The following is a 21,347-nucleotide window of genomic DNA, read 5'->3' as shown; positions in this document are numbered from 1 at the left end:
GAAGGCATTCTACATACGGAAGAGAGGACAAAGATAATCATAAAAACAGGGGAGAAAAAAATCTCATCAGATGAGTAGATAAGCAAATGAAGAGCAGGAAGAATCAAAACAATACAAAAAATGGAAGGAATTACTGCATATTTTTCAATAATAGCCCTGAATTTCAGTGGTCTTGATTCTCCGAATGAAAACATATAATGGCAATTTATATTCAAATGTAAAACCCAACTTTTCATTGCATACAAGAAATGCATCTTCCTGACAAAAACAAATGTTACTTTGGAATGAAAAGGTCTACCAAGCAAATAGACCCTGAAATCAGGTAGGCATAATTATAGTCATATCTGATCCTGTAGACTTTAAACCAAAATTAGAAGAGACAAAGTTACTCCCTATTAATAAAGAGAACAATCTAGCAAGGGGAACGAACCATTGTTAACAAATACACAAGTTGTGTTGGCATACCCAGCTTCATGTTTAATGAAGCCAGACCTAAAATCCCAGCATAATGATTGCAGGAGACTTCAGTGCCACACTCTCACCAATAGATAGGTCATGCAAAAAATATCAGCAAAGAAATCTCACAAGTAAATGACACCATCAGTTGGACTCACGATCCAACAATTGCACAATGTACATTCTGAGCAGTCCATGGAACTTTCCCCAAAGTAGTATATATTTTAGGACCTAAAGCAAGTATCTGCAAACCTAAGAATTGACATAATCCTTTTCATTTTTATACAACCAAAATGGAATAAAACTAGAAATCAGCACAAGAAACCACAAAATATACTTAATCATACAAAGATTGGGCAACAGTTTGCTGAATAAGTGAGTCATTGAAGAAATAAGGGAAGAAATCCAGAAGTTCTAGAATCTATTGAAAATGAAAACAGAAACTACTAGAATCTTTGGGGTTCAGTGAAGTGGTGTTATATTTACACTATGAACACCTAAAAAAAAACACCACCCCCAACGAAACTTAGCCTAATGATGCACCTCAAGTTCCTAGAAAACAAGAACATACCATACCAAAAATTAGCAGACAAAGAAATAATGAAGGCTAGGGCAGAAATTGATGAATCAGAGACTGAAGAAACTATACAAAGAATGAGTGGAACAAAAAGTTGATTCATTAAAATATTGATAATCCTTTAGCCATATGCAAAATCCTGTAAGGGACATTTCAGATCCAACCCACAAGAGGGGAGGTATTATTATTTACACCTATTTTTCAGATGATAAAAGTATACTTAAGTATCTTTAACTATTCCAAAGTCACTATCATAAGTGATTAGACAATCAAAAAATATTCCCAACCTTTTCTAATTTCATTCCTTTAGGAGAACTACATTTTTAATATTCCCCAGAGTTCTGGATGCTAATCAGATTCTGCCAATTAAATGTGTTTGTGCATGGTTTGCAAGGTGAAGAGGCAGAGGCCATTTTACTGCTTCAGGCAGGCAAGTTCAAGTTAAGATGATTTCCCCCCAGCAACATTCTAATAGCTAGTTTTCAGTCCATTGCCATGGTGTGGCAGTGATGGCTTGCTGATTCCTTGATTGAGCTAAGCTAGTATTTTGTAACTCATCTCTCTATACAAGTAGCTCCTTTGGCTTCCTGCAGGATTGGCCAATATCCTGGTGCTCACCAACTCTTCTGACAATTTTGTAAGTTCCTTATGTCTTTCTTCCAGAGGTACACAAAGTGGAGTGTTTCCTTCACTGGACCCTTTCTGATGCAGTTCACAATGAAAGCTTGGTGCTGACTTCAGAGTAAGAGCTCAATGATTTGATTCTCCACGTAGTGGCCCTCCAAATTGGATATCATGCCGATTGCAGAAGCAATCACTGTGACTGCAGGGGGCGGGAGGATGCACTGATGAGCTCGTGCCCATGAGCTAGGCAGTTTGATCTTCCAAATCACATTAGATGGGAGTTAGACGTTTTAAAACTCACTTTAGGCCGTTGATGCTATACTGAGATTCCATCTGTTGTTAATAGGGTTTGATTTTAGTTAAAAGGGTTTATTTTCATGTATTGTTTCTGAGAATAGTTCCATTAGTGGAAAGCGGTAAAAAGCAGTAGCCATTGACCTTGTGCAACTTGAATGGCACTTCCAGGTGCTGGGTGCAGTATGTGATACATATTAACTCACTGTCTGAGATAAGTGCTAGCACCCTCCACTGATAACTGAAAAACACGAGGTGTAGGAAGGTAAACTGAATATGCAGGAAGTGTCCAAGTAGAGATTTAAATCATCTGTCTCCACAGTCTGTGCTTTGCCATTCTTAAGTTCTTATTACATCTTATGATAATTTTGACCTAAAAGGTCAAAGTTCCTTAGTTGAGAGTAGTTGAATTTGCCTAAGAGTGTTGCTAGAACCTGGTTTATGTATGAACATTCCTTATGCTCGTATTTGGGCATGGGGGCGGGGCGCAGGGGGAGGTGGCATGGGTAGTCTATTTATTTGATTATTTGCTTGTTTGAATCAGGGTTTCACTTTTTGGTCCAGATTAGCCTTGAACTTGTAATCCTTCTGGCTCAGCCTCTTGAGTGCTGGGATTACCAGCATACATCCTCCTTGCCTTAGTTTCTTGAGTGTTGGAATTACAGACATGTGCCATCTTTCCTAGTTTGTAATTTGTTTTTATTTGTTGTTTAAAAAGTCAGCATTCCAAAAATGTCAAGATTATTACTTTATTCCCAAAACACAATGTAAAATAGACTAAATAGACTAAGGATGAGAAGTAAAAGTGTCCTTTGATTCATAAGTACAGGTATGCCACTGAAAATACATTTTAACTGAAATAATATGAAAAAGTGTGATAGTTCTAAACTAATAAATTCTTGATGTTCTTATGTTTATTTACAAGTCAAAAGTCAGGGTACCACTACTGGAAGGAAGTAATGTTTGGATCTTTAGGACAAAAATCAAATAAGATAAGATGCTCTTAAGTCCCAGGTGTCTAACCTATGGCTCTCAAGTGTGACTGGATCTGGATGGGGTAAGAACTCTGCCCAGCGCCATCACACCGAGAAGCTGCCGAACGCATAAGCTTTTTAATGCTGTAAAATATAGCTGAAATTCTCCAATGCCACTTTTTTCAGAGCCAAATTAATGGACAGTCTGGTCAGCCTGGAAGTTTTCTGAGGTGTAAAACCTTATAAATGGAACTATTCCATCAATGGGCAAAAGTATAACCAAAACCTGTGTAGATGGATTAGTATGTAGCTCCTGCACAGGTCTCTGTTTAGTAATACACCACTGATGACTGATCAGGAATCTTGCTCCAATAAAGGAACATAAAGATTTTTTTTTAAGGATTGAATTTATGACAATGAGGAAACATGTCTTTCATTGTATGTAATATGTGATATCATTGATTAGTTTTTCTTTGGATTCAGCTTATATAAACAAAATTTATTGTAGCACTAAAGCTATCAAAACTAATTTGTCAGAAACTGACCATTTTATAATTTCCTGGGCTTCATTGATCTTTTAGGAACACACAATTGGGGAAATTCACCATGTAGTCCATTAATTGTTCTCAAGACCATATTTATAGTATAGTCCCACTTGGATATTCTGACATTTACATTATAAAAATAATATAAGGAATGAAAACAACATAAAAAGATTTGTTCCAAAACAGCACATTGTGATTAAGTGAAGTTAAAAAAGCATTGCTATTTCTATCTCTGCTAACATTTCACTTCTTGGAACATCTTCAATACTCTATAAAGATATATAACAGCAACATCATATTAAAAAACTGAGGTGGTTGGGAAGCTTCATTAAGCCTTTCAGAAATTTCCTCTGTATTTGCACTTTAGGAAACATATAAATCATATTTTGCCATTTCACTCATCGGTAACTTATTCGCGACAATTGAAATTTGCATCAGAACTAATTTTCAAATAGTCTGATTTGTGTCTTAAGAGAATTATTTCTATTTTAAAGTTTAACAAAGGAAATTTGAGACTTGAGGTTTCATAAATTTAAACTGTGGTCATCATCATCCCAATTCCTTACTTGAGAGCGTATTAAAGATTTTTATCTGTATAAATTACCATACTTCCTGTTATTACTGTCATCATCACAATTTTTTCTGTCAGTATCATTTTTTTTTGTAAGAGTAGTTCAATTTGGTTTCTTTTTTTGTGAGAATTCATGGTGTGCTACCATCATAACCCATTTCATTACTATTAACATTGTAGATGAGTAACTTTTTAAATACCTTCCCATATATATGGATACTTTTATTAATATAGAGGTAGAATGTGTTATAAAATGTCAAAGAAGATGTAAGTTGTTAAATGACTTTATTATTAGTTATACAAGGGGAGTTCACTGTGATATTTCCATACACATGGCAAATACACTGGACAGTCATTCACCCCCTCGGTTACTCTCCCTTATCCCCACTTCCTTCTTAAAACAATTGTGTATATATGCAAATTTTAAGTTAATTTCACATTAGTATATAACATTGAATACTTAAGAAGTATTCAATTTACGTTCATTATTCTAGTAATATATGTGTGTATATATATATATATATATATTATTGTATACTACATTTTATCATGGTTTGAATATGAAGTGTTGCCCAAAGGACTCAATTCCTATCACAACAGTATTCAGGGGTGAGGCATTGGGGAAGTGGATCATAAAGGGTCTGATCCAAACCATTGATGGACTGGATCTGTAATTTGATAGCATTGTTGGGAAGAGATGTAAATTAGGAGATGAAGCATATTTAGAGGAAATAAGCTCTTTGGAGGTATGATCTAGACGATTGTACCTTGCCCCTGGCTCCTCCTGTGATTTCCATGCTATTAGAGTTTTATTCTAAAAGCCATTATCTATGCTTGTATCTTGAAGATACTCCCATGTTTTCTCCTAGTAGTTTCAAAGACCAAGTGTTAGGCTATGGTCTTTGGTTCATCTGTAATTGATTTTGCTACAACATAGAGATAGGAATCTTGTTTCAGTCTTCTACATGTAATAACCTATTTCATCTCAGCTACTGTGATTTTGTGAAGACATCAGATTCTAATCTTTTGAGGATCTCTTATATGTGATGAATTGCTTTTTTATCACTTTCAAAAATTTCTGCTTGTATTTCACTTTCTACAGTTCACCTATATATCTATGTGTGGATAGCTTTCAGAGTATGCTGTTTGGAGTTCATTGTAGTACTTTGATCTCCACATGATTGTCTTTTTTCACATTTGGAAAGTTTTTAGTTATTACTTCTTCAAGTACTTTCTGACCTTTTCTCTCTTCTTCTCGAGTCCTAATATGCATATGTATGTTATGTTTGAAGGTATCTCTTATATGTCTTTAAGGCTGTCTTCATTTTCTCCTCTTCTTTTTCTTCCCACTGAGACTAGAAATCTGTTTGACCTATCTTCAAATTCACTTTCTTCTGACAATTCAGATCTACTATTGATTACCTTTAATTTCTCATTTCAGTTGCATTTTTAAACCCAGAATTTGTTTGTTTTTTTTTATAGTAATTTTTGTCTCTTTACGGCTAGCCACGTCTTTGGTGAGGCATTGTTTTCATAGGTTTTAGTTCTTTGAATATACTTACAGAGCTGATTATGATTCTTTTATTTGTTAAGCTCAATGTCTAGACTTTTTTGGACAACTTTTATTGAATGGTTTTCTTGGGTTGGTTTGTTTGTTAATAATGCTTTCCTGTTTCTTTGCATATCTCATGCTTTTGTGTGTGTGTGTATTAGTCTTGGGGCTTGAACTCAGGACCTGGGTGCTGTCCCTGAGCTTTATTTGCTCAAGACAACACTCTACCACTTGAACCACAGTTTCATGTTTGGGTTTTTGGTGCTTAATTGGAGCTAAGAATCTCATGGGCCTTCCTGCCCAGGCTGGCTTTGAACTACAATCCTCATATGGCTTGAACTCAGGGCCTTGGGTGCTCTACCACTTTGAGCCACAGCTTCTGGTTTTTGAGTTCCATGGATCTCTGGGCAGAAGATAGGAAATGGGGTTAATTTTAAGTGGTACAAGGGATTTCCAATGCTTTTCTTAAATAAATACCCCTCAGACTGATGCAAAACATTGGTTAATTCAGAACTGAGGACGTTTACTTGGACAGTTTTTGCCAGTGACACGTTGCTGTTATGGAGGGGGAAGACTTCCTTACTTTGCCATTCTGTCCTTAAATATTTTGAGTAGAGATGTGTCACCACCAAGGTCAATTTCATGGAAGTCTACTCTGTCTGATGTGCATATCCTGTCATGGACACTGGTAAGTGAAATGTGATCAACTGACTCAACATGATCGGCCTATTAAAGAAAACCTAAAATCATGATTAGAAGAAAGATGTAAGGCCAGAAATTCAAAGAATCAAAATTTGCATACAAGTTTGCATACAGAAATTCAAAGAATCAAAATTTGCATACAAGTTTGCATACAGGGTGGTCTTATTGAGCCTAAGGCTTTCTCTTATACATACTCCTTCTTCTGTACTCCTCCCACCCCCAACTATTCATCATGTGTCCATAGTGCATAGTGGTATAAGATGCCATCAAGTTATGGAAATAAAATTGCCTTACAGCCGGGTGCCAGTGGCTCATGCCTGTAATCCTAGCTACTCAGGAGGTTGAGATCTAAGGATCGTGGTTCAAAGCCAGCCCAGGCAGGAAAGTCCGAGAAACTCTTATCTCCAATAAACCACCAAAAAACTAGAAATGGCTCTGTAGCTCAAGCGGTAGAGCGCTAGTCTTGAGCTGAAGAGCTGAGGGAAAGCGCTCAGGCCAAGAGTTCAAGCCCCACGACTGACCAAAAAAAAAAAATGCCTTCCAGCGATATATTTTAAAAGCACTTACCATAATCAACTCTCATAATCTTATGAGTGGACAGAACATGAACAAAAAAAACCCCTCCATTTTTGAAGGAGAAAAATTAGATTCTCAAGAGGTAAATACTCTCAACTCATAGGTAGCTATAGGAACAGGAATGCTACAGTTCCTCTTAGATTATTTTGATTTCTTGTCAAGTATTCTTTATACTACTAGGTAATAAGATTGTTAGAGAAGATTAGTAGCAAGGATGTGTTGACATTGATATGTTTCCTTTTGTTTTTGTTGCCAAGATAAGGTTTTACTCTTTATCCCAGGCTGGATTTGAACTGGGGATTCTCCTGCCTCTGCTTTCCAAGTTCTGGGATAACAAACGTATACTAGCCTTGAGATTGCTTGAGATGCTTTCTAGAAGAAAAATTGCCAGGCCTTATCTGGTTGGTTATGTGAAATTAAAAGATAAGAAAAAGCACAAGAAAATATGATTCATGGAAAGTATTTTAATACGTTGTGACTCCACAAAATAAAATGTGGGGAAATAAAGATCAAGTTAATAGGAATGCGATGAAAGAACCAGGGGAGAAATAAACCCCAAATATACATTTTGCTAATTTTCCACCAGGTGTCAGCAGCACGTTAAACAATAGAAATTGTAGGGACTGTTTGGACTTGGACATAAATGTTTGTGTGTATGTATGTGTGTGTACCAATCCTGAGGCTTGAACTCAGGGCCTGGACTCTGTTCCTGAGCTTTTCTGGCTCAGGGCTAGTACTCTACCACTTAAGCCACAGCTCCACTTTCAGCTTCATGGTAGTTAATTGAAGATAAGAGGCTCACAGATTTTTCTGCCTAGGCTTGCATTGAACCGATATCAGCTTCCTGAGAAGCAAGGATTACAGGCATGAGCCTCTGGCACTTAGTGAATGTCTAAATTCTTCAACTATTATGCTGTATTTTATCCTTTTATTCCCTTTATTCCCATCATCAGGTATTTTGTACTTCAATATTTTCAAAAATGACCTATATTAGTTAGATCTGCATTCAATATTTTACCTTCAACATGCTTATGATCTTCTCACTTCCTATAGGAATATTAAATGTTATACTCAAGTATAAATTCTCACTTCTCAAAATATTTTAAAGAAACTGAGTCAGCAGGGGGCAGCACGATCTCACAATGTTGAAAATTTGGTCAACTGGCCATTCAGAAACAAGGTTGTGTGGTCCCTGGATTTACTCGAATGAAATATGACTTATAACCGAAACATATAATGCAAATGAAGGTGATACTAATACAATATCTATTTGTAACATCAACACTGGAAATAATGGACTTGTATAATTTTTATACTAACTAGATAAGCATAATATGGGATGAAAATATTACCAGTCTCACTTATAAACACATGCAGAAACCCAAACACTTTTAAACTTAATTCAACAAAAAAAATTAATTATGCTACATGCTATATCTGTGTGTGTGTATGTGTGTGTGTGTGTGTGTGTGTGTGTGTGTGTGTGTGTGTGTGTGTGTGTGTTCCATCTTCCAGTAGGTATCCTAGGAGAACATGAAGGGAAAAAACTTTCAAGCCAATGTTATAAACATGCAGAAATGTCAGACTGATTATGTTCATATTGAGTGCAGCAAAAGTGGGTATATACCATTGTATATTCGTGCATATGGTATAAATTGATCACAGGACTTTTTTCATGACTATTTCCACATGCTGCTGTGGTCAAATGCAGGTGACATGAAATATTTTGCTTTTACTTGTTTTACAGTTAATTTTTCTTTTACCTTAAAATTTCTTATCAGATATGCCTATTTTCCATTATTATTATTATTATTATTATTATTATGGAGGGCTTACAAAAGAAAAAGAATTTCCTGCTTCTGTTTTCAACTCTCCTTAACCCCTGAATGCCACTGGTGCCCGAGGAGCACGGTGATGTGTTCTTTCCTCTTCCCTGTTTCCTGGCAAACAAGTGACTGCATGCCATACATGCCATACCTCCTGAGAAGCACAAAGTAGGTCTTTCCCATTTGGGCCAAAACAGCAATTTCACTAGCTCCTCAGGAATGTGGGCGAAGGCCTTGCAGGGAACACAAGGACAGACAACCTGGTTGATTGCCTCTAGTTTATAAAACTAGTTCTTCTGCCCATCATCCATATCTTTTTCTTATGACCATAGAACCTGGGGAGTTGACCTACTCCTGTACAACTGATACAGACACCTGTTACTATGATAAAAATACCAAGGCAGCTACATTTGAAAGAAGCGGGGTTTGTTTAGCTCATGGTTTTAGAAGTTTAAAGTGTTCTCATAAGGGTCTCCCTTGTCAATAACACACCCTGTCAGGAATGTATGTGTATCTCTTTTGCTGGTTTCTTTCCCCTTGTAAAATGACCAGGCTTCCATCTTGGAATCTCCACTCTAGTGATTTTTAGCTAATCTCATGTCTTCTCAACTAAACACGTTTCTACCCTCATCACATTAACATATGACTTTAAGGATTAGATTTATGCATGAGTTGGAGAAGAAGTCTCTTCAAACCATCACACAAACTTGTTTCCAAAGCCCTTGTTAAATCTCCTGGGCCATAAGCACTCAGGAAGCTTCCCTTTTTCAGAGGACTCAGGGCTGCAGGAAACCATGTGGCTGCCTGAAGGAACCTTCAAAGACTGTCGAAAATGAAGCCAAATCTGGGGCGCAAACTTAAGAAATAGGTAAAGAGGAACTGGTTCCTGTGATAGGTTGAGGCCTGATTCCATGAGTACCTGGCGTTACCTCTGTATGAACGGTGTTCCACTTCCTTATATTGCCCGAGTCTCTCAAAGCTGAATATTCTGTCACCTGCATCCTAAAGCACACCATACACCCACTGTCACAAGCAGATTGTCTTCCAGGATACCCTGATATGTGATCTCTTCATCCATGGCGCTCTTCATTGGGCTGTCTAATAGATGACGTTTTTACAACCTCTACCAGTATACAGTCTGGTTCCTTACGTTGGCTCTGCAGGTCAGCAGGGAACAGGATTGGAATAGTATGCTGTTCTTGCTTTTTCCTGAAATCTCTGGTTGCCTGCTCCTTACCTACTTCCTTGGAGCTAGGAAATGACTCCTAGAGGAAGCCTTCTAGTAGGCTCCAGCTTTGTAGCAGCAGGTGACACCCATCCTCTTACCAATTAGCAGCCCATGTACTCCCATCTCCCCATTTTCAGAAAAATGTAGTGGGAGCCTTTTGTATATAAATAAAACTTAAACAGAATACTAACCTTTCAGCCATAGTGAGAACAAGTTCAACAGAAATGTATTCAAATTTATAGTAAGTATTACACAGTTCTGTTTTACCTTTAAAAAAATGTTAGGAGTAAGTAGCTACAAGTAAGCTGGAATCAATTCAATATTAATGAAAAGCCCCGTGTGTTTACTTCTGAGACATTCTGTTGTGATTTTAATTGGATGGCGTATCTGGATGTATTTAGAAGTTCACACCTAATTGTGACCTATGTGACACCATTAAAGAAATAGAAACAACTGGCAGAGGCACTAATTCTGGAGCTGATAAACGTGATACAGTTTGTTCATTTGTCTGAAAATTGAAGTCACTTTTTCTCTATTCTCATAAAATTGTTTAGAATCCTTCACCCTCTGGCAAGAGACTTCGAGGGAAGGAAGCGGGGAGTATTAGAAGTAAGAGATTCTGCAAGATGGGAAGAAGTTTTACTTTGGGCAGCCTGTGGGACTATTCCTTTAAATAGGCCTAGTTATGATCGGAACTTATCTGACTTTGGGTTAATCACTTGCAGTTCCTGGCACCCAAGCAAGCCCCAGTTATAAATTAGTGGCGGGTGCCCAGAGATTCTGGAGAGTACATGGAAAGGAGCAGCATGCCCTGAGGAGCTGTGTGAAGAGACCCACTGGAGCATGCAGTAGCTCCATGTAATTTGGATTCAATATTCCTGGGTTTGCATAGTGATTCTCTGCTGCTTCTCTGTGCTCAGTGATCTTGAACTGCTCACCTCGGGTCATCACCTGGGCTGTGGGCAGTGGAAAGGCCATGAGCATAGCACTTTTTTAAAGATAGGAATTTAAAATAAACCCTTTTAAAGAATAGAGTTCCCCCTCCCCCCCGGCTCCCTTACTTAAATACTACTTACTGTATTTCAGCAGGGCTTACTTGAATACAGTGTGATCACCAAGGATTTTAATGCCCTTGCTTTCTTATTGGACTTGGAGATAAGCATTTTCACACAGTAATTGGACCTTAGGACTCAGAGAGGCCTTTCCCATCACCTCCTTGGTGTTAGCATGACCTCTGTGTTGACAGACAGCTATTAAACTCACATCTTATTATCTGGTGATGTTAATGTGAAAAATACTGTGTTATGTAGAACGGATTTCACTGTATTCTAACAGATGCCACTGGTATAATAGCCTAATGTAACAAATGCACCAAATATGTTCAAGCATGTTTTTGACACTATTTTCATAAGTGGTGATATATCCTAATTGAAACTTACTAAAATTATGTTTTCTCCAACTGTCATGAAAACATACCAAACCATGTGGGGTTTTTTTGTGTGCTTGTGATTTAGCAATATAAGATATATATTCTTTTTGGCTTCTCACTCTGATTTAGAATTAGATTTGAAAATTCAAGATTTTATCCTTGTGAAGATTAGTCCAAGGAGCCAATTCAGTTTCCAAATATGTGTTAATTCTCCCTCTTGACTTATACTGCAATAGTAGATTTAAACTTGAAGGTTTATTAAAACATTTTAAAATTACATTATTAGAGTAAAGTGGCCTGTCTGCCTGCTTCCTTCTTTCATTTCTTCTTCCTTTCTGCATATCCTCCCTCCCTTTCCCTCTTTCCCTCCATCCTTCCTTCCTCCCTTCCTTGATGAAGGAAGAATCTATCTTTCAGAATCTTCAAAGAAAGTCTTAAATATTTCCTTAAATCACTGTATTTAGTATACTCTTGCATCCTATAATCTTTTTCTTATACCTTTTTCCTTGTAAAACCCAACACACTTAGAAAAGAGTTAATACCAGAGGCAGTACTATTTATGACAAAGGAACTACTATCTAGGTCAAGACATTTAAAAATGGCTATATACCGCCCCCCCCCCAAAAAAAAATCTCTACCATGCATTCCCTGGTCACTGTTCATTTTCTCCCCTTCCCAGAGTTAACCACAATTTTTACTTACATATAATTACTTGGTTGCTTTCTTTATAGTGTTACCACCTATTCGTGTGCCTGGGGCACTATGATTTAGTTTGCTCATGGTCTTTGTTGTTGTTTTGGCTTGAGCTTTCTTTTTAATGTGAATGAACGGAATTACACTGGAATCCTTTTGGATTCAATATTTTTCACTCAGTTACCTTTGCAGACATGGTAACAGGTTTCTTGCCTATATAGTAAGTATTTCATTGTAGGAACTACCTGCAACTAGTTCATGTCTGCTGTCCAGACAGCTTCCAGCACTAATAATGCTGTGGACAATCTTTCATGTCGATTGACCAACTCCACACACATTTCTAATGGTATATTTGTGGGAGTGAAATTGCCAGCACACAGTGTTTGTGAATCATTAATGTTTGTTAAAGCAGTACCACTTCACACTCCCACCAGAAGAAAAGGTAGTTCTATCTCCCGTGTCCTCATCACACTTGATATTCTTCTCGCCCATCTGTTGCTTGTGTTACCTCCTGGTTTTAATTTCCATTTCTTTGATTGGTAATGAAGTCAAGAAATGCAGAGAAGTCTGTTGATATTTTTACTGGAATTGTATTTAATCTATACATCAATAGGGAAGGAATGTTCAAAAGAATGGAGCCTTCTAATACATTAGCATAATTTTTCTATGTAGTGGTTTTCAATTTGTCAGGAAGATTCATTGTTTTCTGTATAAAAGTTTTGCATGTCATGTTAATCAATGCATTCATTCCTAGTTATCATATATTTATGCTAGAATAAGTGATTTTTTTTTCTGGTCCTGGGGCTTGAACCTTGGGCTTGAGCATGATCCCTGAGTTTTGTTTTGCTCAAGGCTATTGCTCTACCCCTTGAGCCACAGCTCCATTTCCACTTTTTGGTGATTAATTGGAAACAAGAGTCCTGTGGACTTTACTGCCTGGCTTCTAATCACGATCTTCAGATCTCAACCTCCTAAGAAGCTATAATTTGAGGCATGAGCCATTAGCACCTGGTTATTATGAATAATTCTTATCTTCCCTGCTTGTACTGTATTTACTCATTTGTTCATTTGGTCAGTTACTGAGAAATGTGTTAATATCCCCATTGGTTATGAGTTCCTTTATTTCTCTTTCTAGTTATGTAATTTTTATTTTATAGATTCTGATCCTATGTTATGAAGTGTGTGCAAATTTGTAATTATTTTATCTTCCTGGTGAATGAAATGATTTATCATCATTAGTGTGTTTCTAGTGTATTTCACTTCAGTAATGCTTATTTCTTTTTTGTTTGTTTTTTTTTTTAAGGTAGTAATGCTTATTTCTTTAAAACTTAACCCTGATTACTAATTACTGGTTCCAGTGCATCAAGTTGAGTTGTTTTTTGTTTTGTTTTGTTTTTTTGGTTGCTATATGCATGGCAAATTTTACTATTTTTAGCTTTTCTGCATCTCCGTGTTTTAGATGTTGGCTTATGAATAGGAGACAGCTTTATTTACTGAAAGCATGCCATTCTTTGTCTTTTAAAGGCATGATCAAGACATTTGATGTGAGTGAATCCAAATCAGTGTCAATGTTTTAGGTCAATAACCTTTTTAGCCAACTCTCTCATCTTCGGTTACTTCTTTGACTCCTGTATAGTGAAAAGACTTCCAGGGACTTGAAATATTTTTAAATTGGTGTTTGGGAAACTTGGCGTGCAAAATCTTGTCTTCATTGTGATTCACCTACTGAGTTCCAGTAAACACGCATTAACATGAGGTCTCTTAATACATTTTGTTTTTGTTTTTGTTTGCAAAATACTATAAGAATTTCATTGTTGCTTTACAGGGCTGTGACTCCCAAATGAGCGTGTCAGAAATGTCGTGTAGTGAAAGTACCTCCTCATGTCATTCTCTGGAACACGGCTCAGTTCCAGAAATTCTCATTGGCCTGCTTTATAATGCCACAACTGGACGATTAGCAGCAGAAGTGATAAAAGGCAGCCACTTCAAAAACTTGGCAGCAAACAGACCACCCAGTGAGTGAAAAAATTTATTCTAATGTTTTCTGCACTTACGGGACTCTCGGCATTAGGGCTCCAATGCTATCATTTTAGTCTTAACCAATCAAAATGAAATGGTGAATCATCAGCTAATCTGTTTCATGTTTTCTATTTCCAGTCATTTGGGAAGTAGAAAAATTTGAAATTCAAAATATTAATTGTATGGTGACAGGAATCTTAATTTTTCATAGTATCTACAGAATAAATTACCCCTATCATAGAGACTATCTTATAATGCCGGAAAAGTTACAGGGTTTTTAAAAAGTGAGTAATATTCACAAATATGAACAGAAATGTATTGATCTATTATAGTTAGCTGCAAATTAATGTTATCTTCTGTCTGCATGCAGTAATCTGAACTAATATATTTACATCTACATTTTCCTTTCTTTTGCCCTTAATAATTTAAGAAGAAACTTATTTCCTCACATATTCTTTTCCTTTAAAATTATAGGAATTATGGGTGAGCTCAGTGCAAGCATGTGTTTAGCATATACAAGGCCCTGGGTTCTATACCCAGCACCAAAAAAGGAAAAAATTATAAGCCATTGTTGCAGCAAAGTCTGTTCTTAGATGGAATCAGCTTTACCTTTACCAGAGCAACTAGCATAAGAACTCCTTGTTACTTACCTTAGAGAAGGCTAACAGGTTATCTCTGCCCAGACTTTCTGCCTCTCTTCTCTCTCCCAGTTGATGAATACAAAGGCTAGGTTTTAAGAGTACAGAGAAATTGTCCTCCAGTGTTCCTCCCAAACAGTTTGTTATTATCTATGAGATGAAAACTGAGAACAGACCAACTTTGCTACATTCTCTAATATTAAAGTTATTAATAACCTGAGTGATATATTAGAGAAAATTTGCTTCAAGATTCCTAGAGACTTGTTTAGTGCAGTCTTTTACTCCAGGTATCAACCAATTTAAGGAGGGGAAACTTTTTCATGCTCTAATTAAATAAACTTTGCTTCTAAACATCATAGAATTTATTATTCAGTGGAGGGGAAAAGTCACAAAAATATATTTGGTTTGCCCCAAGAAATGTTGGAAAACTTGCTTTTTGTGTATATCATAGAACACATCTGTCCCCCAACTAAATGTGTGAAGGCTAAAATTAGAGCCACATTTCTTGCCCTTAACAACTAATCTAATTCCCCTAAATCTGTTGGTTTTTTAGTTTTTTTGTTTTTGTTTTTTGTGTGTTTTTTTTGTAGATAAAATTTCATTTATCACAGAGTAATTTAGAGATGTAGGTCTGACAAAGAAGCATAAAGGAAAGATGGAATTTAGTGTTACTCCCTTTCCCATTTCAAGGAAAAAAATTAATAGGGAAAATAAGCCATTCTTGAACAGACTCAAATGACATAGACAGACAACCTGAAGAAGATGTGTGGGTGAGAGATAGGCGTGGTGAGGGCCCAGCACCCACCTGGCTAGACCATCCAGATTCAAAGGTGCTGCTGAGGCACTACCCCAGATGAGAGACCATAACTTGGGGTTACATTGAGCCACAGGCTACCAGTTTCCCCCTCATAGTTTAGTTAATACTTTGAGAAAAATTTTGGACAAATAGTGAAGTAGAGATGCTAATGAAGCAGCAGAACTTAATGACATTCGGATAAAATAGAAAAACAAGAATCAGAACTAAAACGGAGGCAGACTCAGGGTTGGGTAAGGAAGATTAGCATCCACAACACAGAGTCTGTCCTTCAGATTAAAGAGTGGGTATAGCGTTTTCCATTGTTTTGGGATTAGATCTTCAATATAAGGTTACTAATGGTATTAGCTGGAGGCAGCTAATAAGTAAATGTTAAGTTTTTTTTTCAATAATTATGTGATAGTAGAATGTAAAGGAGATAGACACTTTGATAAAGTAAAATGCAAGACAGTGCTATCATTTGTTCTAAACTGTATGAAGTTATAGTGCTTCATGTATATCTAGGTTCTAAGCTTTGAACTGTGTTATAAACTGAATAATCTGTTTTATCCAAAGCAACAATCAAGAGGAAATAAAATGATAGTTCTATTGTATATTTTGCAGAACTTAGTGTTATATTACATCGGAAGCAATAAAACTATTACTCTGAAATATTAAATATTGCATGGATAAATTTAAATTTTAACATAGTAATGATAATCCTATAATGACTTTTATTCAGTCTTTAGTAGCCTGATAATTTGCATGATTCTATGTTCAATGTGCTTCAGACCAAGAGGATGTCATTAGAAAGATATCTCCCTTTAAACCAGTGTAATTTTTGTTTAAGATTACACAATGATGTTAAGTTTTTTCATTCCATGAAACTTACCAACAACCCTTTTGTTTAACCCTCTACCTGAATTAAAATGCTAAAGTTTGTGTTTTTCCACTCCAGTGCACAATGTTTCCTCTTTAATTCTGACCTTTGACCCTCTTTCACCCAACGATTGACATCTGGTCATTATTTCTTTTACTGCTTTCCACCCCCTGTTGTCAGATGGACTGTTCTGTTGTCTAAAACACTTGATAGGTGGACAGGTTTATATAATCCGAGGTGAGTTCCTGTAGAGGCTAATTGGATGTTGTCTTTTCATGCAAAAACAAAATACCCTAAAACTTGCCAGCAGTGAAACTGTCCACCATGTTGGTTTCTAAAAATATGCACATTAATTATCTGTGATACTTTAAATAAAACTAACTTAGAATTTATCTCTGATTATGGATGATGGTATTCAGAGTATTTACAAAATATGCAAAACTCTTTAAAAGTTTTTATTTTTTCCACTTGTTTGTATTTTGATTTATGCAACAGAAATAGATATTTGGTGAGAAATATTGCAATTGTCTTTGAAATTAGTTGAATTTTGATGTAAATTACACATGATGGATCAACATGCTGAAGATCATTTGCATGAGTTGAGAGAACTTGAAAACACAATCTTTTAATGAGAGGATTTATCTCCCATAAAATCAGGCAATGAAATGTTTTATTTTACTTTGTATAACAAACATCACATCAACTTTTTTATAATTCATAAAAATAGTTAAGGTATAATACTTAAAATTTTACATTAAATTGTACCTAAAAGAAACCTTATAACAGTTATTTTAATTGTGAAAAGAAAAGCACATTAAATGTACTCTTGCATGAAACCAGAAAAAAGTTTGACTTGGTTTGCTGAACATTGAATTCTTAATGCATTTGGCTTCATTTTGGCCCTTGAATGTTTGAAATATATATTTAAAAACCACATCCATGCAGAGATTTTTTTGACATTTCATCTTAAGCTGTTTTAATGTCATCTTTGCATTCTTGTCTTCCTTTTTCCCTCTTCACCATTTGCCTTCATTTCTATTTGTTTGTTTCTTCTTATTCTCTGAAAACACAGTGGAATGCTTTACAGTGTTGTGGCTAATTGAGCTTGCTAAGTGTTTATTAATGCTATGATGTCCTGCTTAGTGAAGCTAAACGGGGATGGTAATGGGCAGGGGTGGTAGTGGGAGGTCAAGGTTGGGATGGGAAGGGGTGAAGAAAGGATTATGAGGTATACCTTTAAATTCTATTATGGAGAAACAGTGAGGTGAAGATATTACTACTCCCAGAATATTTTCAGCCTACCTAGCATTCTCTGTACTCATCACATTTTTATAAGCATACATGAAAATGGAATTGCTTAAATTTCCATTAAACATGGTATACACCATATCCTTATAAGGTGCAAATACTTAATCTCAACTTTTCCTGTTTTGAATCCATTTCAAATGATATTTGTGGTATGTTGGTTTTTTTTTTTCTTCAGATACATATGTTAAGTTAACACTGCTGAATTCCATGGGTCAAGAGATGTCCAAATGCAAGACATCCATCCGCAGAGGGCAGCCAAATCCCGTGTACAAGGAAACTTTTGTTTTTCAAGTGGCTCTATTTCAACTTTCTGATGTGACACTGATACTGTCTGTGTATAACAAACGCAGCATGAAAAGAAAGGAGATGATAGGCTGGATTTCTTTAGGTCTGAACAGCTCTGGAGAAGAGGAACTCAATCACTGGACTGAAATGAAAGAGTCAAAAGGACAGCAAGTATGTCGATGGCATGCATTACTAGAGTCGTGATGAATAGGATAAACAGGAAATTGATCCAAGGCAGCATTATTTCTGATTACAACCCTGCTGTTTTGACCTGGTCACCATGAGAAGAGCTGTGCTTTGAAGAATCATACTCAACATTCTACCAAAATGCTTTAAAGTCTATGAGAGAGAACATCTAATGCTGACATAAATGAAGAAAAGATCTATCTCTGGTAGCCTTTGTTTGAGAAGCTTATGTCACTATTGTTAAATTAACAACCCTCTGGAAAATGAATAACAGGCCTTTGATTTGAAGTTAATTTTACTTTAGCAAAAGAACCAGTCATTTCGTAGAAGATTATCGATGGTTTGAAAAATCAGAATTTTAGTTGCAACATTACTTTAAACACCTAGATATACTTTGACTTGCCAGTCCCTGGTATTTATAAATTTCTTTAATGCTCACCAACACTGTCGTGAGTCGTATATAACAGTGAAGGGTTTCAATCACATTGAAGATGGGTCATTTCAGAAAGTGATGTGTTATTTCCCTGCCCTTCATTTCTTTGTGCCTCGGTTCTTTTCCATAGCATTAAATCTAATTGTAAGCAGTTTACCATCTTCATAAAGGAATTTTTAAGAGGTGTTATTTTTTAAGAAGTTTACTTCTTCTTTTTCCTCTGCTTTTGCCTGACCCAAAGAGACCAAGTCATCTACTGGTCCCTTGCACCTTTTAGACAGGTTGTACTGTAGAACTACGTAACTTTCTGTTGAAAGCACTTCCTGTATTCTTGTATTCCAATGTAGGAAGCCAATAGAGCAGAACTTTATTTTAGAATTTCTTTCAGTGATTAACTCTACCACTAGTAATATGAGAATTCATTATTTTCTTGCAAATCGGAAAATACAGTAGATATAAGGTGTGGAAGACTGAAAACAATTCAAGTTTAACCAAATTTGAATGATCTGCTCTAAGTATTTAGTAACCAACACTGCATAAGTCAGGTAGAGTCAAAATAAGAAACTCTTCTATCTCTAAATCTTCACTCTAACTTCAATTTCTATAGTAAGATAAAGACTATCCAGCTCTCAGTTTGAATCAGAACATCAAGTTCAAAACAGTTCCGAGATTCCTTATGAAGTTTCTAGTGACTTGTGGCTAGGCTATAGGAAATTTCCAGATACCTTTCTTCAACGTGATGTCATCCTGTGCCTTTCATGTAAGCTCAATTTGCTCATACAGCTTGCAAGTTGTATTTGCAAAATTAGGCCTTCGATTTTTATTAAATGTAAAGATTCCTCAGAACAGTGTCACAAGATCTTTATTTCCTCTGAAATATGTAAAAGTTGTATTATGTGCTAATTTTTAATGGCAAGGCACTTCGATTTGTTGTTTTTATATTTAGAAACTGATTAGTCAGAAATATTATAAGCTATTTTCTTTTTAATTCTGCTTCTTACCTAATATATAAGTTTATGCATATACCTTATTAAATAGAGTATGTTTCATATATATGCATTTTTTCTCTTTCTCATTTCTATTTAAACTAGATAAAACATACTATTTACCAATTACTAAAAAGCAGTATCATTGTTCCTAGTCCCAACTAAGTACTATATGTTATTTTAAACTAGAATTTGTTATTACTATAATAACAAAACTATACATAGATATTATTTCTTTACCTTGGCTGTACTGAAAGGCCTTAAAAGAAACCCCCCCAAAGACCATGAGCTCCTATTTTTTTAGTTTTAAAAAGGCAGCTCTATGCATTCACACACATGAATTACAAGAAAAAAGTAAATTTGGACAACCTAAGGCATGAAATGTGAGGATTGCATTAAGGGGAAAATTCATCCTTTTTTTTTGGTACATCAATAACTTTTTCCACATTTTTAAAAATATATGTTAGGTTATAGAGTTACAACATGAGTCAAATGGCAAATACTTCACTTAGTTATTTGTCAAGTACAGTACGGAAAAAAATGAAGTAGGAAGCAAATTCTGCTGAAAAATTGAATTGAGTCATTTGGTACTATGGTTATCTTTCTTGTCTTTGAAACAACTGCCTGCATTACTAACAACTGGTATCTACCTTCCTAATTTTAAAAAAAGTTACCAATCTGATTTGTAGGTGTAACAAAGTTTAATCAAAAACACTAATGAGAACAGCTTAGTGCTTTCACCATTAGTGTAAGAAAGACCTAATAAATAGTTATTTGTTAAATAACAGTTTGACAAATAGCCTTTCTTCAGACTATGCTCAGAATTGTGTGTAGGCTATGATAGCACTAGAGCTTCACCTGGTATAAGTAAGTATCACATCTTATAATAGGGCCAAATAATTAGCTTATCTTTTACATTGCAGGAGTTGACCCTCCATTTACTCCAGCTTCCAAGTCTTCAAAGATAAATTGTATTTGTAGGTACATCTATACAGACCTACACACACATAACATGACATGTGTATGTATAAGTATCTGTAATGGTGGAGGTGCCTGGCCTTTTTTGATAACGACTCACACTTATGGGCTATCTTTCTCTATGTAATTACTAGATGCTGCATTTGGTTTGGGGTGCTGTTTGCTGCCATTCTCTGTAGACAGCAAAACATGTATCTTTTTATCCTGTGGTTTGACACAGCTTAATTACTCCCTCAAAATTGTCTATTTTTTCAGAAAGGGATTTAAATAGATAGAGTTCAAGAACCTATTTCATGCTTCTGAATCTGATGTATGAGAACCTACTTCATGCTACTGAGTCTGATGTATGAGACAGTAGTACATTTTGTGCTTGAATTCACAAGACAGCTTAAAGGCAAATCTTATATCACCATAATTGCAGCAAAAAGGGGCCCACTGGTAGGCAGCAGGTGTTGACTCAGAAACTTGAGACAGACTGCCCACTACTGATTGTTCTGCTAAAATCCCCTAAGTTTTATAATCTAATGAAATCGTCCGATATAGTAATTGACTGGCATCTGTGGGAACCACAGAGCCTGGAATTACAGTCTCCCAAATGAGCTACAAAACATAGTTGTTTATTACTACCCAGGAAATAGAGTGTATGTTGCCTCAGTAAAGAATTTGCTTAGTATGATACCATCTTACCTTTCTAGAAGCTTTCTTCTAGACTCTTAAGGCCTCACTACTAGCCACATTTTATTAGAAAACAACTTGCATATTATGTTACAGTAAAAAGGCCTCAATTTGTTTTT

General features: G+C 35.9%; 1 protein-coding gene across 4 annotated transcripts in view; it reads left to right on the top strand.

Moving 5' to 3' along the window:
* Syt14 (synaptotagmin 14) overlaps window positions 1–19,555 on the top strand; it is a 123,003-nt gene extending 103,448 nt beyond the window's left edge. For 3 of the 4 annotated variants that reach the window (XM_070041441.1, XM_070041443.1, XM_070041444.1), the window contains 3 exons: window positions 13,873–14,062; window positions 16,558–16,614; window positions 17,861–19,555. In XM_070041441.1, coding sequence (XP_069897542.1) covers window positions 13,873–14,062; window positions 16,558–16,614; window positions 17,861–18,174 — 561 coding nt within the window. In that variant the 3' untranslated portion in view covers window positions 18,175–19,555. The remainder of the gene's footprint in view (window positions 1–13,872; window positions 14,063–16,557; window positions 16,615–17,860) is intronic. The other variant, XM_070041442.1, reaches the window with a different exon arrangement.
* Window positions 19,556–21,347: the final 1,792 nt, after the last annotated feature.

The sequence above is a fragment of the Dipodomys merriami genome, unplaced genomic scaffold (genome assembly GCF_024711535.1).
Source record: "Dipodomys merriami isolate MVZ:Mamm:240054 unplaced genomic scaffold, mDipMer1.0.p SCAF_31, whole genome shotgun sequence".
NCBI lineage: Eukaryota > Metazoa > Chordata > Mammalia > Rodentia > Heteromyidae > Dipodomys > Dipodomys merriami.
Note: the sequence above shows the minus strand (reverse complement) of the source record. Positions and strands in the feature narration are given on the sequence as shown.